At 37.6% G+C, this 14,181-nt stretch overlaps 1 protein-coding gene across 1 annotated transcript in view; it reads right to left on the bottom strand.

Moving 5' to 3' along the window:
• The window catches only part of ELP4 (elongator acetyltransferase complex subunit 4), a 635,326-nt gene that overhangs the window by 393,277 nt on the left and 227,868 nt on the right, over positions 1-14,181 (bottom strand). Inside the window, exon 5 of the mRNA XM_053689320.1 lies at positions 5,448-5,636. Coding sequence (XP_053545295.1) covers positions 5,448-5,636 — 189 coding nt within the window. The remainder of the gene's footprint in view (positions 1-5,447; positions 5,637-14,181) is intronic.

The raw sequence follows: 14,181 nt of genomic DNA, 5'->3' as shown, positions 1-14,181 counted from the left end.
GGTAACTGTACCTCCGGCTGTAATTTGTGATAGTTGTCATGACAAACTTTTACACACAGATAATATTTCCATTAGTAGTAATCCATTACTTGTTGTTATTCCTTCAACATCTAATGCTTAGGATATTCCTGTTAATGTGAGAGAATTTGTTTCTAATTCTATTCAGAAGGCTTTGTCTGTCTTACCACCTTCTAATAAACGTAAAAGGTCTTTAAAAACTTCTCAAAAATTGATGAATTTTTAAATGACCGACAACATTCTGATTTATCTATCTCTGATGAGGATCTATCTGGTTCAGAAGATTCTGCCTCAGATATTGATACTGACAAATCTTCATACTTATTTAAAATGGAGTATATTCGCTCCTTATTGAAAGAGGTGTTGATTGCATTAGATATGGAGGAGACTAGTCCTCTTGATATTAAAACTAGTAAACGTTTAAATTCAGTTTTTAAACCTCATGTAGTTATTCCAGAGGTTTTTCCAGTTCCTGATGCTATTTCAGATGTAATTTCTAGGGAATGGAATAGACTGGGTACATCTTTTAATCCTTCTTCAAGGTTTAAGAAACTGTACCCTTTGCTGTCTGATAGATTAGAGTTTTGGGAAAAGATTCCCTATGTTGATGGGGCCATCTCTACTCTTGCTAAACATACTACTATTCCTACGGCAGATAGTACTTCTTTTAAAGATCCTTTAGATAGGAAACTTGAATCTTATCTAACGAAGGCTTATGTATGTTCAGGTCATCTTCTTAGGCCTGCTATTTCTTTGGCTGATGTTGCAGCTGCTTCAACTTTTTGGTTGGAAAAGCTAGAGCAACAAGTATCAGATCATAATGTGTTGCATTGTTAAGTTAATTCAACATGCTAATAATTTAATTTGTGATGCCATTTTTGATATCATCAGAATTGATGTCAGATATATGTCTGTAGCTATATTAGCTAGAAGAGCTTTATGGCTTAAATCTTGGAATGCTGATATGACTTCTAAATCAATGTTGCTACCTCTCTCTTTCCAAGGTAATACATTATTTGGTTCTCAATTGGATTCAATTATTTCAACTGTCACTGGGGGAAAGGGAGCTTTTTTGCCTCAGGATAAAAAATCTAAGGGTAAATTTAAGGCTGCTAACCGTTTTTCGTTCCTTTCGACAAAATAAGGAACAGAAACCTAATCCTTCCCCTAAGGGAACGGTTTCCAATTGGAAGCCTTCTTCAGTCTGGAATAAATCCAAGCCATTTAAAAGATCTAAATCAGCCCCTAAGTCCGCATGAAGGTGCGGCCCTCATTCCAGCTCAGCTGGTAGGGGGAGACTAAAATTCTTCAAGGATATTTGGATCAATTCAATCCAAAATCATCGGATTCAGAATATTGTTTCTCAAGGGTACAGAATAGGTTTCAAAGTAAGACCGCCTGTGAGAAGTTTCTTTCTCTCACGCATTCCAGTGAACCCAGAAAAGGCTCAGGCAAGTGTGTTTCAGACCTGGAGGTATCTGGGGTAATTGTGCCAGTTCCTGTTCAGGAACGGGGTCTGGGGTTTTATTCAAATCTGTTCATTGTCCCAAAGAAGGAGAATTCTATCAGACCAGTTCTGGATCTAAAAATTTTGAACCGTTATGTGAGAATTCCAACATTCAACATGGTGACTATAAGGACTATTCTGCCTTTTGTTCAGCAAGGGCATTATATGTCCACAATAGACTTACAGGATGCATATCTTCATATTCTGATTCATCCAGATCACCATCAGTTCCTGAGATTCTCTTTTCTAGACAAGCATTACCAATTTGTTGCTCTTCCTTCTGGCCTAGCGACAGCTCCAAGGATCTTTTCAAAGGTTCTCGGTGCCGTAATCTCTGTAATCAGAGAGCGGGGTATTGCAGTGTTTCCTTATTTGGACGATATCTTGGTACTTGCTCAGTCTTTACGTTCTGTAGAATCTCACACAAATCAACTAGTGTTGTTTCTTCAAAAACATGGTTGGAGGATCAATTTGCCAAAAAGTTATTTGACTCCCCAGACAAGGGTAACCTTTTTAGGTTTCCAAATAGATTCAGTATCCTTGACTTTGTCTCTAACAGACAAGAAACGTCTGAAATTGGTTGCAGCTTGTTGGAACCTTCAGTTTCAATAATTCCCTTCAGTAGCTATGTGCATGGAGGTTTTAGGTCTCATGACTGCAGCATCGGACGCGATCCCCTTTGCTCGTTTTCACATGAGAACTCTTCAGCTTTGTATGATGAATCAATGGTGCAGGGATTATACAAAGATATTACAATTAATATCCTTAAATCCCAATGTTCGACTTTCTCTGACTTGGTGGTTAGATCACCATCGTTTAGTTCAAGGAGCCTCTTTTGTTCGTCCAACCTGGACTGTGATCACAACAGATGCGAGTCTTTCAGGTTGGGGAGCTGTCTGAGGATCTCTGACAGCGCAGGGGGTTTGGAAATCTCAAGAGGCGAGATTACCAATCAATATTTTGGAACTCCGTGCGATTCTCAGAGCTCTTCAGTTTTGGCCTCTTCTGAAGAGAGAACCGTTTATTTGTTTTCAGACAGACAATGTCACAACCGTGGCGTATGTCAATCATCAAGGTGGGACTCACAGTCCTCAAGCTATGAAAGAAGTATCTTGGATACTTGCTTGGGCGGAATCCAGCTCCTGTCTAATTTCTGCAGTCCATATCCCAGGTATAGACAATTGGGAAGCGGATTATCTCAGTCGCCAGACTTTACATCCGGGAGAGTGGTCTCTTCACCCAGATGTTTTTTTTTCAAATTGTTCAGATGTGGGGGCTTCCAGAAATAGATCTGATGGCTTCTCATCTAAACAGGAAACTTCCCAGGTATCTGTCCAGGTCCAGGGATCCTCAGGCGGAAGCAGTGGATGCGTTGACACTTCCTTGGAGTTATCAACCTGCTTATATCTTTCCGCCTCTAGTTCTTCTTCCAAGAGTGATTTCCAAAATCCTAATGGAGTGTTCGTTTGTACTGCTGGTGGCTCCAGCATGGCCACACAGGTTTTGGTATGCGGATCTTGTTTGGATGTCCAGTTGCCAACCTTGGCAACTTCCGTTAAGACCAGACCTTCTATCTCAAGGCCCATTTTTCCATCAGGATCTCAAATCATTAAATTTGAAGCTATGGAGATTGAACGCTTAGTGCTTAGTCATAGAGGTTTCTCTGACTAAGTGATTAATACTATGTTGCAGACTCGTAAATCTGTGTCTAGAAAGATTTATTACCGAGTTTGGAAGACTTACATTTCATGGTGTTCTTCTCATAAATTCTCTTGGCATTCTTTTAGAATTCCTAGAATTTTACATTTTCTTCAGGATGGTTTAGATAAGGGTTTGTCTGCAAGTTCCTTGAAAGGACAAATCTTTGCTCTTTCTGTTCTGTTTCACAGAAAAATTGCTAATATTCCTGATATTCATTGTTTTGTACAGGCTTTGGTTCATATTAAGCCTGTCATTAAATCAATCTCTCCTCCTTGGAGTCTTAATTTGGTTTTGAAAGCTTTACAGGCTCCTCCATTTGAGCCTATGCATTCTCTGGACATTAAATTACTTTCTTGGAAAGTATTGTTCCTTTTGACCATCTCTTGCGGACTTCATTTAAATTTTTACCTAAGGTTGTGAATTCCAACAACATTAGTAGAGAAATTGTTGTCCCTGCATTGTGTCCTAATCCTAAGAATTCCCTGGAGAGATCTTTACATTCTTTGGATGTGGTAAGAGCTTTGAAATATTATGTTGAAGCTACTAAAGATTTCAGAAAGACTTCTAGTCTATTTGTTATCTTTTCTGGTTCTAGGAAAGGCCAGAAGGCTTCTGCCATTTCTTTGGCATCTTGGTTAAAGCTTTTGATTCATCATGCTTATTTGGAGTCGGGTAAATCCCTGCCTCAGAGGATTACGGCAACTTGGTCTTCTTTGCATACTTTTACTAAATTCTACCATTTTGTTTTTTCTTCTTCAGAAGCAGTTTTTGGTAGAACAGTACTTCAGGCAGCTGTTTCAGTTCTTCTGCTTATAATTTCAGTTTTTTTCATTATAAGATTAAAACTTTTGATTTGGGTTGTGGATTATTTTTTCAGCGGAATTGGCTATCTTTATTTTTATCCCTCCTTCTCTAGTGACTTGCGTGGAGTGCCACATCTTGGGTATTTGCTATCCCATACGTCACTAGCTCATGGACTCTTGCCAATTACATGAAAGAAAACATAATTTATGTAAGAATTTACCTGATAAATTAATTTCTTTCATATTGGCAAGAGTCCATGAGACCCACCCTTTTTATGGTGGTTATGATTTTTTTGTATAAAGCACAATTATTCCAATTCCTTGTTGATGCTTTTGCTCCTTTCTTATCACCCCACTTCTTGGCTATTCGTTAAACTGAATTGGGGGTGTGGTGGAGGGTGTATTTAGAGGCATTTTGAGGTTTGAGAAACTTTGCCCCTCCTGGTAGGAATGTATATCCCATACGTCACTAGCTCATGGACTCTTGCCAATATGAAAGAAATGAATTTATCATTTCTTAAATAAATTATGTTTTTTTATGATTTTTTTTATGAATTTTTAAATTGAATTTGTATGGTCTACATATATTCTTTTATTTATTTGTACTAATACACTATTTATGAGCACCTTCTTTGTACTTTGGATTTAAACATATATATATACACACACAAACGCACACACATGTAAAAACAGCACATGTAAACACACACACATCTATGTATATTAAACAGTTATACATATACATATCTATATAATAAATCAATTTTTTATATATATATATATATATATATATATATATATATATATATTACAATTCAGACAGAGCTTCAAACAAATCTTCTGCATAGAAAGACTTAGTAACTGGTGAAGTAGAAGATACTTCTTGGTAACTTGTGCTGAGCAGTGATCAAGTGCGAAGGTTCCACGTAAAACATACAGTATATGCTGGAGCACTCTGCACCCCACTTGTAGGATTTTAGCTTTATGGAATGTTTGCTGCATGTTTTTAAATCTTTTCAATGAATATGGGTTTTATATAATTCTGTTTGTACATTGTTTAGACAGAGAAGGGTTGAGTGTGTAAGCCTTTTGTTTGTTCTACGTGTTATTACCCTATTACAGTGTATGATAAAGTTTGCAAAGAAAAATGAAAAGTCATGATATATATAAAGAATAATCTCTAAACATTTACCACCTGTCAATCCGAAAACAACATGTAAAATAGTGTTCAAGGAAGTGATAATGTGGTTGGTGATGAGTCAAAAACTTGGAATTTTAAAACTCAGAATTAAAGAGACAGTAACATTCTGTTAAAATTAAATTCACTGTCACAACAAAAAATAGAGAAAGTTTTCTTATTTCTGAGTAGGAAAAAAAAAAATGGAGAACATTAGCTGTGATAGTACTTGCCACCTAACCTGTATGAGATGTGAAGGCACTGTAATGACACACACAGATAAAGAAGTTCTGAGAAGACCTCTCAGGGCATACAGAAACCGAGTCAGGCTGTGCATGTTTTCAGGGTGTTCCTCAGTACAGATGTCATCTCCCCACAGAACAGATCCCAACGACTGGATTCCTATACGGAGAATGTTCTTTTGTCGTTTCTGTACATGAAAATAAAGAAAACTATTTAATTAACAATACCTGTGCTAGAGCTATTTTCAGTTGTTTGAAACTCTTTGCATTTACATATACATTTTAATATTTTCTATGTGAGGTTTTAATATGAACAATACCTTGTTTTCCTTAACAGGCCAAGCATTTTTAGAAAACAAAGTTAGTTTCCAAAACAATTTGACTATGGAAAAGTAGTCTGGGAGCTGATATGTGGATTTCCAAAACCGCCCCCCTACCCATAGTTTCAATAACAAGTAGGTCCTTGCGGCTGAAGGGTTTAACTTGTTCCCTTTTGACATCATTTTTGCTTACCCGATAAATTAATTTCATTTATGGTGATGAGAGTCCACAATTCATCACTCCTGGGAATTATACTCCTGGACACTAGAAGGTGGCAAAGATCCCAAAACTCCAAGAGTACTTAAAGCCTCCCCCACCTTTACTGGAAACTAGTTTGATGTATAGCCAAGCTAAAATACAGGAAGGTAGGAAAAGAAAAGAAAAGAGTAAAAAAAATGAAATTGCCACCAGAAAAAAACAATCATAATAGAAAACAATTAAGCGAGGATTTGTAGACTCTCACCACCATGAAAGATATTATTTTATCAGGTAAACATAAATTATATTCTCTTTCATAAAGATTGTGAGAGTCCATGATCCATTACTCCTGGGTACTAATACGCAAGCTGTGAAGACCACAAGTAAACTGGGTGGGACCAGATTTATACTATTTCAAATACACTTGAGGAATAGTTGTTTTTTGGTTTGTTTTTTAATGTAGAAAAATATAAATAAACATTTAATGACCAGAAATAGTTGCCTGAAGGATTAACCTATCGAAAGCTGCTTCAAAAGAAGCAAAAACATTAAAATGGTAGAAATTAGAAAAAGTATGTAAAGAAGACCAAGTTCTTGCCTTGCAAATTTGTTCAACAGAGGCCTCATTCTTAAAAGCCCAGGAAGTAGCAACTAATCTGGTAGAATGGGCAGTAATCGGTTAAGGAGGAGACTAACCCGCCTCCTAGTAAACTTTATGAATCAAAAGCTTCAACCAAGAGGCTAATGAAAAGGCATAGCCTTGTGATCCTTTCTAGTACCAGAAAAATGAACAAACTAGAAGATTTTCTAAAATCCTTAGTAGCCTGTAAACAGTACTTCAAATCTCTGACCACATCTAAATTGTGGAGAAGACGGTCCTTGGAATTCTTTGGATTAGGACAAAAAGAGGGAACAAGAATCTCACGATTGAAGTTATCAGAAGAAACCACCTTAAGCAAAAAAAGAAATAATCAAATTTAGTCCTAAAAACTGCCTTATCCTGATGAAGTACAACATAAGGAGCCTCACAACAAAGAGCAGACAATACGAAAACTCCTCTAGCAGAAGAAATAGCCAAAAGAAACAAAACTTTCCAAGACAAAAGCTGGACATCCAAATCATGCATAAGCTCAAAAGGAGGAACCTGCAAAATTCTTAAAACCAAATTGAGATTCAGTAATGGAAAAATTGGTTTAGTTACAGATTTAAAGTGATGGTAAACTTCAGTGATTCCGTCAACAATATTTGCAATGAATCATTAAATGAGGGACACTTTCACTCATTCAAATAATCACAGATACCTCATTTTTAAAATAGCAAGAAAAAACAGATGCGCCACATGGCCCAATATTGTTTGATCCAAAAGATTATTACTTGTATGTAAAGAAGATACACTCACATATATTAGAGCACCTCAATTGGTGCTGTAGAAGCAGTCTGGGATCTATAACAGTCACCCAGAAGACCGACCTCCTGAGATTAGTGTGGAATCTGTATTAAAGAGATATGAAAGACACAGGCCTAGATTTAGAGTTCGGCGGTAAAAGGGCTGTTAACGCTCCGCGGGCTTTTTTCTGGCCGCACCATAAATTTAACTCTGGTATCGAGAGTTAAAACAAATGCTGCGTTAGGCTCCAAAAAAGGAGCGTAGGGCATTTTTACCGCAAATGCAACTCTCGATACCAGAGTTGCTTACGGACGCGGCCGGCATCAAAAACGTGCTCGTGCACGATTCCCCCATAGGAAACAATGGGACTGTTTGAGCTGAAAAAAAACCTAACACCTGCAAAAAAGCAGCGTTCAGCTCCTAACGCAGCCCCATTGTTTCCTATGGGGAAACACTTCCTACGTCTGCACCTAACACTCTAACATGTACCCCCGAGTCTAAACACCCCTAACCTTACACTTATTAACCCCTAATCTGCCACTCCCCGCTATCGCTGACCCCTGCATATTATTATTAACCCCTAATCTTCCGCTCCGTAAACCGCCGCAACCTACGTTATCCCTATGTACCCCTAATCTGCTGCCCTAACATCGCCGACCCCTATGTTATATTTATTAACCCCTAATCTGCCCCCCACAACGTCGCCGACACCTACCTACACTTATTAACCCCTAATCTGCCGAGCGGACCTGAGCGCTACTATAATAAAGTTATTAACCCCGAATCCGCCTCACTAACCCTATCATAAATAGTATTAACCCCTAATCTGCCCTCCCTAACATCGCCGACACCTACCTTCAATTATTAACCCCTAATCTGACGACCGGAGCTCACCGCTATTCTAATAAATGTATTAACCCCTAAAGCTAAGTCTAACCCTAACACTAACACCCCCCTAACTTAAATATAATTTTAATCTAACGAAATAAATTAACTCTTATTAAATAAATTAATCCTATTTAAAGCTAAATACTTACCTGTAAAATAAACCCTAATATAGCTACAATATAAATTATAATTATATTATAGCTATTTTAGGATTAATATTTATTTTACAGGCAACTTTGTATTTATTTTAACCAGGTACAATAGCTATTAAATAGTTAAGAACTATTTAATAGTTACCTAGTTAAAATAATAACAAATTTACCTGTAAAATAAATCCTAACCTAAGATATAATTAAACCTAACACTACCCTATCAATAAAATAATTAAATAAACTACCTACAATTACCTACAATTAACCTAACACTACACTATCAATAAATTAAATAAACACAATTGCTACAAATAAATACAATTAAATAAACTAGCTAAAGTACAAAAAATAAAAAAGAACTAAGTTACAGAAAATAAAAAAATATTTACAAACATAAGAAAAATATTACAACAATTTTAAACTAATTACACCTACTCTAAGCCCCCTAATAAAATAACAAAGCCCCCCAAAATAATAAATTCCCTACCCTATTCTAAATTAAAAAAGTTACAAGCTCTTTTACCTTACCAGCCCTGAACAGGGCCCTTTGCGGGGCATGCCCCAAGAAGTTCAGCTCTTTTGCCTGTAAAAAAAAACATACAATACCCCCCCCCCAACATTACAACCCACCACCCACATACCCCTAATCTAACCCAAACCCCCCTTAAATAAACCTAACACTAATCCCCTGAAGATCTTCCTACCTTGTCTTCACCATCCAGGTATCACCGATCCGTCCTGGCTCCAAGATCTTCATCCAACCCAAGCGGGGGTTGGCGATCCATAATCCGGTGCTGAAGAGGTCCAGAAGAGGCTCCAAAGTCTTCATCCTATCCGGCAAGAAGAGGACATCCGGACCGGCAACCATCTTGATCCAAGCGGCATCTTCTATCTTCATCCGATGACGACCGGCTCCATCCTGAAGACCTCCACCGCGGACCCATCTTCTTCCGGCGACGTCCAACTGCAGAATGACGGTTCCTTTAAGGGACGTCATCCAAGATGGCGTCCCTCGAATTCCGATTGGCTGATAGGATTCTATCAGCCAATCGGAATTAAGGTAGGAATATTCTGATTGGCTGATGGAATCAGCCAATCAGAATCAAGTTCAATCCGATTGGCTGATCCAATCAGCCAATCAGATTGAGCTCGCATTCTATTGGCTGTTCCGATCAGCCAATAGAATGCGAGCTCAATCTGATTGGCTGATTGGATCAGCCAATCGGATTGAACTTGATTCTGATTGGCTGATTCCATCAGCCAATCAGAATATTCCTACCTTAATTCCGATTGGCTGATAGAATCCTATCAGCCAATCGGAATTCGAGGGACGCCATCTTGGATGACGTCCCTTAAAGGAACCGTCATTCTGCAGTTGGACGTCGCCGGAAGAAGATGGGTCCGCGGTGGAGGTCTTCAGGATGGAGCCGGTCGTCATCGGATGAAGATAGAAGATGCCGCTTGGATCAAGATGGTTGCCGGTCCGGATGTCCTCTTCTTGCCGGATAGGATGAAGACTTTGGAGCCTCTTCTGGACCTCTTCAGCACCGGATTATGGATCGCCAACCCCCGCTTGGGTTGGATGAAGATCTTGGAGCCAGGACGGATCGGTGATACCTGGATGGTGAAGACAAGGTAGGAAGATCTTCAGGGGATTAGTGTTAGGTTTATTTAAGGGGGGTTTGGGTTAGATTAGGGGTATGTGGGTGGTGGGTTGTAATGTTGGGGGGGGGGTATTGTATGTTTTTTTTTACAGGCAAAAGAGCTGAACTTCTTGGGGCATGCCCCGCAAAGGGCCCTGTTCAGGGCTGGTAAGGTAAAAGAGCTTGTAACTTTTTTAATTTAGAATAGGGTAGGGAATTTATTATTTTGGGGGGCTTTGTTATTTTATTAGGGGGGCTTAGAGTAGGTGTAATTAGTTTAAAATTGTTGTAATATTTTTCTTATGTTTGTAAATATTTTTTTATTTTCTGTAACTTAGTTCTTTTTTATTTTTTGTACTTTAGCTAGTTTATTTAATTGTATTTATTTGTAGCAATTGTGTTTATTTAATTTATTGATAGTGTAGTGTTAGGTTAATTGTAGGTAATTGTAGGTAGTTTATTTAATTATTTTATTGATAGGGTAGTGTTAGGTTTAATTATATCTTAGGTTAGGATTTATTTTACAGGTAAATTTGTTATTATTTTAACTAGGTAACTATTAAATAGTTCTTAACTATTTAATAGCTATTGTACCTGGTTAAAATAAATACAAAGTTGCCTGTAAAATAAATATTAATCCTAAAATAGCTATAATATAATTATAATTTATATTGTAGCTATATTAGGGTTTATTTTACAGGTAAGTATTTAGCTTTAAATAGGATTAATTTATTTAATAAGAGTTAATTTATTTCGTTAGATTAAAATTATATTTAAGTTAGGGGGGGTGTTAGTGTTAGGGTTAGACTTAGCTTTAGGGGTTAATACATTTATTAGATAGCGGTGAGCTCCGGTCGTCAGATTAGGGGTTAATAATTGAAGGTAGGTGTCGGCGATGTTAGGGAGGGCAGATTAGGGGTTAATACTATTATGATAGGGTTAGTGAGGCGGATTCGGGGTTAATAACTTTATTATAGTAGCGCTCAGGTCCGCTCGGCAGATTAGGGGTTAATAAGTGTAGGTAGGTGTCGGCGACGTTGAGGGGGGCAGATTAGGGGTTAATAAATATAATATAGGGGTCGGCGGTGTTAGGGACAGCAGATTAGGGGTACATAGGGATAACGTAGGTGGCGGCGCTTTGTGGTCGGAAGATTAGGGGTTAATTATTGTAAGTAGCTGGCGGCGATGTTGTGGGGGGCAGATTAGGGGTTAATAAATGTAATATAGGGGTCGGCGGGGTTAGGGGCAGCAGATTAGGGGTACATAAGTATAACGTAGGTGGCGGTCGGAAGATTAGTGGGTAAAATTTTTAATCGAGTGGCGGCGATGTGGGGGGAGCTCGGTTTAGGGGTACATAGGTAGTTTATGGGTGTTAGTGTACTTTAGGGTACAGTAGTTAAGAGCTTTATAAACCGGCGTTAGCCAGAAAGCTCTTAACTCCTGCTTTTTTCAGGCGGCTGGAATCTTGTCGTTAGAGCTCTAACGCTCACTGCAGAAACGACTCTAAATACCGGCGTTAGAAAGATCCCATTGAAAAGATAGGCTACGCAAATGGCGTAGGGGGATCTGCGGTATGGAAAAGTCGCGGCTGCAAAGTGAGCGTTAGACCCTTTAATCACTGACTCCAAATACCAGCGGGCGGCCAAAACCAGCGTTAGGAGCCTCTAACGCTGGTTTTGACGGCTACCGCCGAACTCTAAATCTAGGCCACAGGGTGCCAATATGGCCTAGTACTGTTTAGCCATACCAACAAGGTCTCATTCATGTTGTTGAATGAGACCTTGTTGGTATGGGGTTATTGGTGATGTTGGCACACACCTGATATTTATTTTTAAACGAATTTGATTGGCCATTAGAGGGTCAATAGCCATTGTAGGCCACTCCTAAATCAAGTGTTATGTATTATCTCAATTAATTGTATGGCATATATAGCAAGTGTTTTGTAACCATTTTTATTAAGCCTGATAAGAGTTTAAAAATCTTTGCCTCCTCCTAGTGGCCAGGAGAATAATTCCCAGGTGTAATTGATCTTGGACTATCGCTACCTTTATGACAGAAAAGAGAAATATGCAGTGAAAACATTGGAATACAGACTAATGCATTTATTTGTCATCCCTTGTGTTACCTAAAAGATAAATATAGCTCAAATTATTAGTGAAGCCAAAGAAACTGTTCTATAAAATGTGCAGCAGCTGATTTTCCATTTTTATTATAAAATGGCATGTAAGAGCTGGGAAATCCCCAATGCATATAATCAAAAGTAAAAAGGTTAAAAGTTTGTTTAATAAACTACTAATGTCTGACAGGTGTGAAATTACTCTATAGTCTGCTACGTGGAATGAAAGACAGGAACTGATCAGTATCATACATTTTACTAGAATGAGTGGTATCATATAGCCGAAAAATGTGTTAAAGGCCCTCCAGTGATAAGGGTTAGGATGCAACCTCCTTACACCTACAGGTGTTAATGGAGGCTAATTTGTTGCTCTAAGCAAAAACATACAGAGCACTCACTAGTTGTGCTAACACTACATACCTTTCTGGGTTAAATATTTTTTTCTTACTCATATGTTCACACTGTGGATGTAACCACAAGAAAGACAAACTGAAAAATCAGTTTCTGAAAAAACACATACAAGCTATTGAATTACAATAGGTAGTCAAATAAGGGGGGCATATACTGAACAAATAAAGATGTTTATCGGAATGGTAAATAAATAAACAAACTGTCAAACAGGCTCAGCATAATAAAAAGTGTCTATATTTACGAGAGAAACAAATCTCCACCATATGTTAAAGGGACATAATGACCATATGATAAATCACTTAAAGGGACATTGTACACTAGATTTTTATTTGCCTAAATGTTTTGTAGATGATCCATTTATATACGGTGTGTTTTAGAAAAAACTCATTGTTTTCCTTATTTTTAAACAACATTGTGCTGATTTTCAGACTTCTAACGAAACCCCTAAATTTAGATGTATACTGACGCCTGCTTGCTCCTGTTTGAGTAAATAGTATTTTCATATGCAGGAAGGGGGGGGGGGGGTGTCTGCTGTTAAAGCTTTCCCAGCTCCTTTCACTGGGTGTCCCAGCCTAACTTCATCAACAGTGCTAAACTGGGAGCTTATAAGTAAAAAAATTTTGTTTTGTTTTTAATTTATTTATTTATTGCATTTAAAAATGAACACATTAACATACATGTACAATACATTATTCACCATTCTATTAAGATATGTTTATAGGGTATATATCCAATCATTACAATCTATGTTAATTCATTATCCAAATCACCCTATTTCCCCTAATTTTGTAAGCTTCAAGAGCTCCCTAAATACTTTACTATTCATGGATACATACAACCTACACTAACCTTCCTAACTCCATTTCTATCCCCTTGAACCCCTTAGAATGTAAGCCTATAAACCCCGCTATTTGTAGATTGCCTTCATATGAGCCAACTTCAACAGTGCAACTCTATGCAGGGCCCTATACCCATTTGATCCCTATAAATGTTATCTTGTATACCTCCTATGTTTATAGCGCTGCAGAATCTGTTTGCGCTCTACAAATACCTGATAATAATAATAACCCTTATTAAAAATAACTGCTGCTCAGAGGTAATAAAAGACAAATTACTATGAACACAGATGTAATCATACATTAAAGCTATATCATTAAAGGGACACTGAACCCAATTTTTTTCTTTCATGATTCAGATAGAGCATGCAATTTTAAGCAACTTTCTAATTTACTCCTATTATCGGTTTTTCTTTGTTCTCTTGCTATCTTTATTTGAAAAAAGAAGGCATCTAAGCTAAGGAGCCAGACATTGTTTGGTTCAGTACCCTGGGCAGCACTTGTTTATTTGTGGGTGAATTTATCCACCAATCAGGTAGAACAACCCAGGTTGTTCACCAAAAATAGGCCAGCATGTAAACTTACATTTTTGCTTTTCAAATAAAGATTCTAAGAGAATGAAAAAAAATTGATAATAGGAGTAAATTAGAAAGTTGCTTAAAATTGCATGCTCTATCTGAATCACGAAAGAAAAAAATTGGGTTAAGTGTCCCTTTAATAGGTTTCTTCTAAGATATTTTGCATAAAATATATTGCATAAAATATATATATAAATTAATTC

The sequence above is a fragment of the Bombina bombina genome, chromosome 7, assembly GCF_027579735.1.
Source record: "Bombina bombina isolate aBomBom1 chromosome 7, aBomBom1.pri, whole genome shotgun sequence".
Classification (NCBI taxonomy): Eukaryota; Metazoa; Chordata; class Amphibia; order Anura; family Bombinatoridae; genus Bombina; species Bombina bombina.
The sequence above is the reverse complement of the archived record's forward strand: the minus strand, read 5'-3'. Positions and strand labels throughout refer to the sequence as shown.